Raw genomic sequence first — 12180 nt, forward strand, 5'->3', positions numbered from 1 at the left:
ACACCATTGTGCAACCATTACCACTATCTATTTCCAAAACTTTTTCATCATCCCTGACAGAAACTCTCTACCCATTAAGCAATAACTCCCCATTTCCCCTTCCTCCTAGATCCTGTTAAACTCTAATCTGTTCTGTCTCCATGAATTTGTCTATTCTAGATATTTCATGTAAGTGGAGTCATACAATATTTGTCCTTTTGAGTCTGGCTTATTTCACTAAGCATAATGTTTATAAGGTTCATCCATGTTGTAGTATGTACCAGAAAACTTCGTTCCTTTTTATGGCTGGAAAATACCACTATTTGTTTATCCGTTTTCTGGTTATAGACGCTTTGGCTGTTTCTACTTTGTGGCTATTGTGAATAGTGCTGCTATGGACATGCGTGTACATGTACTTGTTTGAGTACCAGTTTTCAATTCTTTTGGCTGTATACCTAGGAGTGGAATTGTGAGGTTATATGGTAATTCTGTGTTTAACTTTTTGAGGGACTGCCAAACTGTTTTCCACAGCAGCTGCACCATTTTACATTCCCATCAGCAATATGTAAGGGTTCCATTTCTCTACATCTTTGCCAACACTTGTTATTTTTTGGTTTGTTTGTTTTAATTACAGCTATCCTCGTGGGTGTGAAGTGACATCTTATTGTGGTTTTGATTTGCATTTCCCTAATGCTAATGATGTTGAGTATCTTTCCATGTACTTGTTGGCCATGTATATTTCTTCTTTGGAGCAATGTCTGTTCAGGTCCTTTTTTTGTTTAAAATTAGGTTGTTTGTCTTTTTGTTGTTGAATTGTTAGAATTCTTTATATATTTTGGATACCAGATCCTTATCAGATATATGGTTTGCAAATATTCCTTCCCATTCTGTAGGGTGATTTTTCACTTTCTTGATAATGTTCTTTGATGCACAGTAGTTTTTAATTTTTATGGAGTCACATTTATCTATTTTTTCTTTTGTTACTCATGCCTTTTGTGTCATATCTAAGAATCCACTGCCAAATCTAAGGTAGTTAAGATTATCCCTTTGTTTTCTTCTAAGAGTTTTATGGTTTTAGCTCTTGGGTTGTTGATCCATTTTCAGTTAATTTTTGTATATAGCGTGAGCCTAATGTATTTTTAAACCCTTGAATGTATGCTGTTGGAGTTTTTCCAGTCAGTAATGATTTTTGGATCTTCAGATTCCAATAGTTACAGAAGTTGTATTAGTTTCTGTTAGCTGACTTGCAGCTTCTCATCATAGGTGCATCTTAGAAGTCATTTCTTCCTCCTCAGATCCTATCTATTGATGTGCATTTGATAGTTCTAGGGCTACTTTGAGAGTAAGGCTACTGACTTTCAGTGTTGCCAGTCAGTTGAGTGACACACCCTTATGTGCAGGCAGTGGGATGCTGTGCTATGAGCTTGTCTTTATCTCCAGCTATGTGGAAAGGGAGCAGGGCGAGGCCTGTTTGAAACAAGGCAAAGCTGCCAGGGGTCAGGGGAACAATGCTGTCAGGTAGCAAGTCTGTACTGAGCCCAGGCAGGTTCCCAGACTTGTGCATGGCTTGCTGAGAACTGTGCAAAGCAGTAATGAGTAGTAAAAAGGTATAATTTGGAGACAGAAACCTTGATTTCAAATTGGATGACTTTAGGTTAGTCACTTCTCTCTGAGCCTCAATGTCTTCAAATATACAGTGTGAATGCTGACCTCACAGGGTTGTTTTGTTTTTCGAGATCAGGAGAGATTATCAATGGAAACTGTAAAATACCATGCATTTTCTTTCTTTTTTAAAAAAAATTATTTATTTTATTTAATTTATTTTTGGCTGCGTTGGGTCTTCGTTGCTGTGCGCGGGCTTTCTCTAGTTGTGGTAAGCGGGGGCTACTCTTCGTTGTGGCATGTGGGCTTCTCATTGTGGCGGCTTCTCTTGTTGCAGAGCACGGGCTCAGTAGTTATGGCTTGCGGGCTCTAGAGCGCAAGCTCAGTAGTTGTGGCGCATGGGCTTAGTCGCTCCACGGCATGTGGGATCTTCCCGGACCAGGGCTCGAACCCGTGTCCCCTGCATTGGCAGGCAGATTCTTTTTAAAAAAAATTAATTAATCAATTGTTTTTAATTTTAAAAATTATTTATTTATTTATTTTTTAAACATCTTTATTGGAGTATAATTGCTTTACAATGGTGTGTTAGTTTCTGCTGTATAACAAAGTGAGTCAGCTATACATATACATATATCCCCATATCGCCTCCCTCTTGTGTCTCCCTCCCACCCTCCCTAATCCACCCCTCTAGGTGGTGACAAAGCACTGAGTTGATCTCCCTGTGCTATGCGGCTGCTTCCCACTAGCTATCTGTTTTACATTTGGTAGTATATATAAGTCCATGCCACTCTCTCACTTTGTCCCAGCTTACCCTTCCCACTCCCACTGTCCTCAAGTCCATTCTCTACGTCTGCGTCTTTATTCCTGTCCTGCCCCTAGGTTCTTCAGAACCATGTTTTTTTTTTTTTTTAGATTCCATATATATGTGTTAGCATACGGTATTTGTTTTTCTCTTTCTGACTTACTTCACTCTGTATGACAGACTCTAGGTCCATCCACCTCACTACAAATAACTCAATTTCGTTTCTTTTTATGGCTGAGTAATATTCCACTGTATAAATGTGCTACATCTTCTTTAACCATTCATCTGTCGTTGGACACTTAGGTTGCTTCCATATCCTGGCTATTGTAAATAGAGCTGCAATGAACATTGTGGTACATGACTCTTCTTTTTTTTTTTTTGAAAATGTACTAAAATTTAATCATCCATAAAAGCTGTAATTTAATCTGACAGTAAAACACAAGAAGCAATATTAGAGTTGGTTTAGTATATTATATATTTTAGCTTTGAAAGCCATAGAAATCAGTTATCCCAGTTTTTTTCTCTATAAAAGACCCATTTTTCCAAAGCATTATGCACAAACAATTTTAATTAGAATATAATGACAGAATGATATTTCATAATTTTTTAAATAGAAAATGAAGTCAATGACTCAAAAAAGTTATCTGCTGCAATGAGTCTGAGGGGAAATTTTCATAATCTATATCATTACAGATATAAAGTATAATGGTTCAACTTTTTAGTGCTTGACAGGGAGGAAACATGATAAAAAGGTCAATATGAAATCATTTGATTATAGTAGCAATATCTAACATTTGAAATGCATCCATGCTCTTTTGTATAATCATATTAGAGTCAAGTATATTTATTTTCACATCTGTTATAACTGCTATTGCAAAGGAGAAATACTATTGTCTTATTTTCCAAGATATATACACAGAGCAATTCTTTTCTCCAGGGAACTTGTGCAAACCAATATAAGATCTAAATTCTTCACATAATATATAAAACAGGAGAAGCCTCTTCAGATTTATTTTTTGAAGTCTGGAATGCTGGCACTTTCCAATTAGGCAACAGTTCTTCATTCCTGTAATCTGGTTCAGAGCTGCTGCTTATTGTGGGTCTAAAGCAGCAGACATGATTTCTTTTTAGGCTTCTTCTTTTCCACTGGTGTTTTTCTATTTATCTGTCTGACCAGGTCATAAAATATCTCATTAACGTTGATCTTCGACTTTGCAGAAGATTCTAAAAAGGCACAGTTACACCACTGTCTTGCTAAATTCTGACCCTGTTCTTTGCCAACTACTCGCTCATCTTCCAGGTCACATTTATTACCAGCCAAAATCATTGGAACATCTTCTGTGTCCTTAACCCGTAAAATCTGTTCTCTCAGGTCTTGTAAGTCATTAAACGTGGACTGAGCCGTAATATAATATACTAGTGCAAACCCTTGGCCATTCTTCATATACAAATCCCTCATCGCTGTAAATTGCTCTGTTCCTGCTGTATCCAGGATTTCGAGCATACACTGTTGGCAGTCTACTTCAACTTGCTTTCTGTAGGAATCTTCTATCGTTGGGTCATATTTTTCAACAAAAATTCCCTGAACAAATTGAGCTGTCAGAGCAGACTTCCCCACGCCTCCTGAACCAAGGACCACTAGCTTGTACTCACGCATGATGTGGTCTTTTTAAATACTGACAATCCCCACGGTCCGGCGCCTCCTCCACCTCCTCCTCGTCCTCCTCCCTCCTCTTGGCTGTGGCTCCTGCTCCGGCTCTTCGTGACTCTTCTTGAATTATGGTTTTCTCAGGGTATATGCCCAGTAGTGGGATTGCTGGGTCGTATGGTACTTCTATTTTTAGTTTTTTAAGGAACCTCCATATTGTTCTCCATAGTGGCTGTATCAATTTACATTCCCACCAACAGTGTAGGAAGGTTCCCTTTTCTCCACACCCTCTCCAGCATTTATTGTTTGTAGATTTTTTGATGATGGTCATTCTGAGTGGTGTGAGGTGATACCTCATTGTAGTTTTGATTTGCATTTCTCTAACGATTAGTGATGTTGAGCATCCTTTCATGTGTTTGTTGGCAGTCTGTATATCTTCTTTGGAGAAATGTCTATTTAGGTCTTCTGCCCATTTTTGGATTGGGTTGTTTGTTTTTTTGATATTGAGCTGCATGAGCTGCTTGTAAATTTTGGAGATGAATCCTTTGTCAGTTGCTTTGTTTGCTAATATTTTCTCCCATTCTGAGGGTTGTCTTTTCGTCTTGTTTTTGGTTTCCTTTGCTGTGCAAAAGCTTTTACGTTTCATTAGGTCCCACTTGTTTATTTTTGTTTTTATTTCTATTTCTCTAGGAGGTGGGTCAAAAAGGATCTTGCTGTGATTTATGTCATAGAGTGTTCTGCCTATGTTTTCCTCTAAGAGTTTGATAGTGTCTGGCCTTACATTTAGGTCTTTAATCCATTTTGAGTTTATTTTTGTGTATGGTGTTAGGGAGTGTTCTAATTTCATTCTTTTCCATGTAGCTGTCCAGTTTTCCCAGCACCACTTATTGAAGAGGCTGTCTTTTCTCCATTGTATATTCTTGCCTCCTTTATCAAAAATAAGGTGACCATATGTGGGTAGGTTTATCTCTGGGCTTTCTATCCTGTTCCATTGATCTATATTTCTGTTTTTGTGCCAGTACCATACTGTCTTGATGACTGTAGCTTTGTAGTATAGTCTGATGTCAGGGAGTCTGATTCCTCCAGCCCCGTTTTTCTTTCTCAAGATTGCTTTAGCTATTCGGGGTCTTTTGTGTTTCCATACAAATTGTGAAATTTTTTGTTCTATTTCTGTGAAAAATGCCATTGGTAGTTTGATAGGGATTGCATTGAATCTGTAGATTGCTTTGGGTAGTACAGTCATTTTCACAGTGTTGATTCTTCCAATCCAAGAACATGGTATATCTCTCCATCTGTTTGTATCATCTTTAATTTCTTTCCTCAGTGTCTTCTAGTTTTCTGCATACATACAGGTCTTTTGTCTCCTTAGGTAGGTTTATTCCTAGGTATTTTATTCTTTTTGTTGCAATGGTAAATGGGAGTGTTTCCTTAATTTCTCTTTCAGGTTTTTCATCATTAGTTTGTAGGAATGCAAGAGATATCTGTGCAGTAATTTTTTATCCTGCAACTTTACCACATTCATTGATTAGTTCTAGTAGTTTTCTGGTAGCATCTTTAGGATTCTCTCTATATAGTAGTATCATGCCATCTGCAAACAGTGACAGCTTTACTTCTTCTTTTCTGATTTGGATTCCTTTTATTTCTTTTTCTTCTCTGATTGCTGTGGCTAAAACTTCCAAAACTATGTTGAATAATAGTGGTGAGAGTGGACAACCTTGTCTTGTTCCTATCTTAGTGGACATGGTTTCAGTTTTTCACCATTGAGAACGATGTTGGCTGTGGGTTTGTCATATATGGCCTTTATTATGTTGAGGTAAGTTCCCTCTATGAATACTTTCTGAAGGGTTTTTATCATAAATGGGTGTTGAATTTTGTCGAAAGCTTTTTCTGCATCTATTGAGATGATTGTATGGTTTTTATCCTTCAATTTGTTAATGTGGTGTATCCCATTGATTGATTTGCGTATATTGAGGAATCCTTGCATTCCTGGGATAAACCCCACTTGATCATGGTATATGATCCTTTTAATGTGCTGTTGGATTCTGTTTGCTAGTATTTTGTTGAGGATTTTTGCGTCTATGTTCATCAGTGATATTGGCCTGTAGTTTTCTTTCTTTGTGACATCTTTGTCTGGTTTTGGTATCAGGGTGATGGTGTTCTTGTAGAATGAGTTTGGGAGTGTTCCTCCCTCTGGCAGGTGGATTCTTAACCACTGCGCCACCAGGGAAGCCCATACCATGAATTTTTGGGAATGTAATGAGGAGTCAAGGAGAAGACTAATTCTCCTGGGAGCTTTTTTCTTTTTCTTTTTCTTTTTTTTTTTTAATATTCTTTCCCCAACTGTGATTTACAGTAAAGATTTGAGGTTTATTGACCAGATGGATGTTTTTCAATTTTTTTTCCAAATAATTTTACATTTGCTGTGACTCTTTTGCAAGTGACAGAAATACAGGTCAGACTGACTTATGAGAGGCACTTATGACTGAAGTAACTAAAAAGCCTAGAAGAAGATTTACCTTTAGACACAGCAAGATCCAGGGACTTGAATCATGTCATTTGGACCTAATCTCTCTCCTCTTGGCTCCGCTTTTCTTTGTTTTGGTGTTAGGCAGCCTCCACCCATGTAGTGGCAAAGGTAGTTGTCAGCTTTGGGTGTGTAATCTACCAGCTAAGCAACCACTATTGGAAAGATAATACCTCTTTCCTGATGGTGCTGGCAGTCGTGGGTATGATTTTGGCTTGGGTCATTTGCCCACCCTAAAGTATCACTGTGACTGGAAGAATGCTGGACTTTCATTGGCCAACAGTTATATTCTACTCGTGGAACCCAGGGATCATGGTCAGCTACCCTGGAATCATGTGGACCGAGAGCAGGGGAGGGATGGTTCCCTCAGGGAAGATCAAGGTACATGTACTTAAAGAGGGCTTGGGAGGTGGGGAGATTGTTAAATCAGCAAAATTCATAGATGTCTGCTACATAATTGAGCCATTTTAATTTCTTTTTTTTTTTAAGTGTACTTCCAATATTTAAAACTCAACAAAGTAGAGCTGCTCTGCTTGAAGTAGTAGATATTGCCAAGGAACCTGAGTGGGAGGAGAGATCTGCAGAGCATAATTTGAAAACTGCTAGACAGTTTGTCCAATAAATATTTGTTTGAGATATGATAGTCACTGAATCCTTTCTTCCTGCCTTTCTGGCTTTATGTAGAACAGATTGTATTTTCCTTCAAATCTGGGACAGTGAGGTAAGTAGCAGAGCCAGCTGTTGCCTGGGGTTGAAGATGCCAAGGACCTTGCTTAGCCTGGACACCAAACTGCCTTTTTTTTTTTTTAAAGCCATGAGCCTTTCAAATTTAAATAGGGACTCCTAGAGGACAGGAAGAAATGACTTTACAATGTACTGGTTGATGTGAATGATGAAATATATTTGTATCCTAAGCATTTTGCAAGGGCTCAGTATGCTAGAATGTATAGCGCCATGAACTGGATTCTGTATTGTAAATTGAGTGAGGGTGAAAGCAGCCCTCATACATCAGCCAGCTGCATAAGGCAGCCAACAGCTGTCTTTATTTTTCTATTTTTGTTTTTTTAATGTGATAAAATTCACGTAACATAAAATTTGCCATTTAAAAATATACAATTCAGTGGTTTCTAACAATTTTGTGCAACATCTCCACTATCTAATTGCAGAATTTTCATCACCCCCAAAAGGAACCTTGTTACCCATTAAGCAGTCGCTCCCTATTCTCTAGTCTCTGGCGACCACTAATCTACTTTCCATCTGTGTGGATTTGCCTATTTTAGACATTTCATATAAATGGAATCATGTCTGGCTTCTTTAACTTAGTGTAATGTTAACATGTATTTATCTAATTACTTTCTTATGATACTTTTTAGAATTATCCCACAGACCTATCCTCAAATGTATAATTGGGATGCACATACTCAACAGTTGGAGTAGCACCCACATCAGATCCTTGACCTGTCACATAAGAGCTATCATAGTGGAGAAGGCCAAGTGGAAGCTTTTGAAACTGTTGCATTTTCCTCTGGCCAAGATAGTGAATCAAAACTAATATCATATTCTGTGAGGGATGGTGGAAATAGTGCTATCCTTAAGTATCTTAAGAATGCAGAGGTGGTGGTCCCTATTATGTCTACATTTAATTCACTAGTCTGCCCTCTTCTGCAAAACTGGATGGATTCTGGAGAACGTAGACCTCAGCAAGTTTAATTTAGTAGCCCCAATTATGGATACTGTGATGGATATGGTATCTCTGCTAGAGCAAATTAATATGGTATGTGGGCATTGGTTTGGTGAATGTGTTTTTTCTGTCTCAATCAGAAAAAAAGGCCAAAAACAGTTTGCATTCTTGTGGAACAGGTATCATTACACCTCCATAGTTTTGCCGAGGGCTATATAAACACTTCCACTCTTCTACTCTTTGTCATAATATAGTCAGAAGAGACTTGGACCATCTGGCCATCTCATAGAACATCACTTTGATCTGTTACGTTGATGACATCATGCTAATCAGACAGCATGAACAAGAGGAGGTTAGCACATGGAGGCCTTGGTAAGATACATGTGCTCCACAGTGGGTACTGCCACATTCTTTGCCAAAGTAAGTGTATTTGTTTTTAAATATGTCCACAAATTATTTGATACCCCTCCCATCAAGAGGTGGAACCTAATTCCCCTCACTTTGACTCAGCTAGACCCTAGTAACTCAATTCTAACAAATAGAATAAAATGAAAGTGATGGTATATGACTTCAGCAACTAGGTCATAAAAGGTACTACTGTTTGTCTGTCTCACTGTCTCTTGGATCACTCACTCTGTTGGAAGCCCGCCTACATACTGTGAGGACACTCAAGCAGGCTATGGAACAGCCCACATAGAGAAGAACTGAGGCTTCCTGACCCACCCAGCACTGACTTGCTAGGAGTGTGAGTGAGCCATCTTGGAAGCAGATCCTCCAGCCCCAGTCAGGTCTCCAGTGGCCCTAGCCCATTATGAACCTTATGCGAGATCTGAGCCAGAACCCCCCAGTTAAGCCACTCTTTGTCCCTGACCCTCAGAAACTGCGTGTGATAATAAATGTTTATTGTTTTAAGCAACTTAGTTTTAGGGTAGTTATTATACAACAAGCGATACTAATACACAGTCCCACAAGCTGTGTGTGTGTACTAGTTTTTTGACATCCTTTTCAACATCTAATATTTCCCTATTTTTGTCATTTTAGCCATTCTGGTTGGTGTATAGTGTTCTCACGCTGTGGTTTTAATTTGTGATTCCCCAATGACTATGAAGTAGAGCATCTTTTCATTCATATATATCTATATACATGTATATAGATATATACAAATACTGTCTGTATATACATACATACATACATACACACATACATATACACACACACACATAGTCTGGATTTATTATTTTGTAAAGTGTTCAAGTTTTTTGCCAACTTTTCTTTGGGTTGCTTGCCATTTTCTAGTTGGTTTGTAGGAGTTCATGTATTCTGGATCCAAGTCCTTTGTCTTATATGTATTGTGAATATCTTTTCTCAGTTTATCAACTTTTTCCTTCATGTTTAGGCCTTTTGGTGTCCTGTTCAAGAAAACTTTGCCTACTCCAAGATCATGAATATGTTCTCCTATTTTCTCATTTAAAAGCTTTATTGTTTTACCTTTCATGTTAGATCTGCTGTCCATTTGAAATTAATTTTTTTTTGATGGTGTGAGGTAGTGAGTCAAGGTATATTTCCCCCCCATATGGATATCCATTTGATCTAATACTATTTATTGAAAAGGTCATTCTTTCCCTTCTGTACTGTAGTGTCACCTTTGTTATGTCAGGTGACTGTTATATGTGGCTGTGTTTCTGGACTCCATTCTATTCTATTGGCTATTTTTGTATCCTTGCATTGATACCACACTGTCTTAATTATTATTACAATAGGGTTTTTTTGGATAAATTTTTTTATTTTTGGCTGCATTAGGTCTTCGTTGCTGCGCACGGGCTTTCTCTAGTTGCAGCGAGTGGGGGCTACTCTTCGTTGTGGTGCGTGGGCTTCTCATTTCACCCTTAGGGTTCACTTTAATGAAGTAAAGAGTGTTGCACATTCTGTGGGTTTGCACAAAAGTATGATGACATATATCCATCGTTATAATGTCATTCAAAGTATTTCCACTGCTCATAAAAACTTCTGTACTCTGTGTATTCATCGCCTCTCTCCCCCCACACACGTGGCAACCATTGATCTTTTTATTGTCTCCATAGTTTTGCCTTTTCCAGAATTGGAATCCATTTTTCTTTTTCTTTTTTTTCCTTGAAAAGAGAGGTTCAAAGCCTTTATGTCTATAGGACCACTCATGGCCCACCCACGTGTGGACTGGACAGGCTCTAGGTGGCAAACTCCCCACATAAATACTGTAGCTTTTCTACCAGTATTGAGCTCTGACCCAGCAGCCACGTGGAGGTGCAGGGGGACATGTGTCAGGTATTTGGTCATAGGAAGGCCACAAGTTTTGTGTTCCTTGTCACAATGTACCCAGATTCCTGCTGGGTGTGTTGTAAACAGAGGAACCATTTCTTCAGGCCCCCTGCTCTGAGCACACCCCATATAGGGGATATTTCTTTTTTTGTACATTTTTCCTTTAGTGGCCCTTAAAAAGCAGTTCATTTTGTATTTCAGTGTTTAACAGAATGTAGCAAATACATTTAACTGGAACATGAAGGGAAACTTACATTCTACAGTCTAGCAATCTCCCGAGCTCCATAGTTTGTAATTTTTATTTATTTATTTTTTGTTTTAAATCTACGTTTTTTATAGTTTATTATTATTATTTTAAAATTAATTAATTAATTAATTTTTGGCTGCATTGCGTCTTCGTTGCTGCACGCGGGCTTTCTCTAGTTGCGGTGAGCAGGGGCTACTCTTCGTTGCGGTGCGTGGGCTTCTCATTGCGGTGGCTTCTCTCGTTGCAGAGCACGGGCTCTAGGCGTGCGGGCTTCTGTAGTTGTGGCACGCGGGCTTCAGTAGTTGTGGCTCACGGGCTGTAGTGCGCAGGCTTAGTAGTTGTGGCGCACGGGCTTAGTTGCTCCGCGGCATGTGGGATCTTCCCGGACCAGGACTCGAACCTGTGTCGCCTGCACTGGCAGGCGGATTCTTAACCACTGTGCCACCAGAGAAGCCCTATTCTTTTTAATCTGAAGAAATATTTTGTATATATTGTTCAAATCACGTTTGCTGGCAAATGAATGCAATTTACAAAATATTGCTTTTCATGTCCTGTTTAATCCCATTTTTCACTGCAGCAAGAAGGAAATAGTGTTTCACCATTGATATGTGCCTTTTATTTTTCACTATTAAGCAGGAAACCTATAAAGAGACTTCTTAACTAGATTGAATATCTTCAGACTTTAAACATCACAGAAAATTTGTAGAGTTTTATCTTTAGATTTAATTTTTAGATGTATTTTTAATCATGATAGCTTTATTTCATCATTATTAAATACAAGGATTGGCAAACTACACTTACTTCTACAAATAAATCCATATATTTTTTTTTGTATATTATCTGTGGCTACCTTTGCACTAATGGCAGAGTTATTTAGTTACAATAGAATAGAGGATGTTTGGCCTGTGAGCCTGAAATATTTGCTGTCTGGCCCTTTATAGAAAATGTTTGCTGACCCCTGATTTAGTGTAACGTATCAAGACACAGTATACACTAAGGATGAAGTTCACTGTTAATGAGAAATGTAAATCCATCTTTCCAGAAGTTTTTTTGATAGTTTTCAAACTTTTTAGCCAACTTATTATTTGAACCAGTTAGATTGTTTTTACCCTGTAATGTAGCTGATAGAGAGTTTAGGAATAGAATTAGGAATAGAAAGGTCAGCTCTGTCATTTTCTTGTTATTTATTTTTGTGTGTAATTTTAATATTATCTTCAACCAATGGGGATTGTTTTTTATTTTTGTTTACTTATTTGCAAGAATCCTTTAAAATCATTTATCTATGTGGTGGGGGTTGGTTTAGTTGGGAAAAAAATAGAAACCATAATTTGTAAGTTTATTTAGTCAGACATGTATTAATTGCAGTACAGTATGTCATGGTATCCTGAAAGCACATGAGTAA

The 12180-nt window shown here is 38.1% G+C and overlaps 2 protein-coding genes and 1 non-coding gene across 5 annotated transcripts in view; 1 reads left to right on the plus strand and 2 right to left on the minus strand.

Annotated features, from left to right (window-relative positions):
* STIM1 (stromal interaction molecule 1) overlaps window positions 1-12180 on the plus strand; it is a 199518-nt gene that overhangs the window by 51038 nt on the left and 136300 nt on the right. The gene's annotated exons all lie outside the window — the stretch shown is intronic.
* LOC132369808 (ras-related protein Rap-1A-like) lies at window positions 2790-4111 on the minus strand. Its single transcript, XM_059929494.1, has one exon. It carries the CDS (start codon window positions 4038-4040, stop codon window positions 3486-3488), a length of 555 nt encoding a protein of 184 aa, XP_059785477.1. The 5' UTR covers window positions 4041-4111; the 3' UTR covers window positions 2790-3485.
* LOC132371171 (small nucleolar RNA SNORA11) lies at window positions 10529-10658 on the minus strand. The gene has a single exon (XR_009504794.1). It is a non-coding gene; the product is annotated as a small nucleolar RNA SNORA11 (small nucleolar RNA).

This window comes from Balaenoptera ricei, chromosome 8 (assembly GCF_028023285.1).
Source record: "Balaenoptera ricei isolate mBalRic1 chromosome 8, mBalRic1.hap2, whole genome shotgun sequence".
NCBI lineage: Eukaryota > Metazoa > Chordata > Mammalia > Artiodactyla > Balaenopteridae > Balaenoptera > Balaenoptera ricei.

Coding starts and splice junctions, on each gene's coding strand:
- LOC132369808 (XM_059929494.1), bottom strand. CDS start 4,040: ATGCGTGAGTACAAGCTAGTGGTCCTTGGTTCAGGAGGCGTGGGGAAG.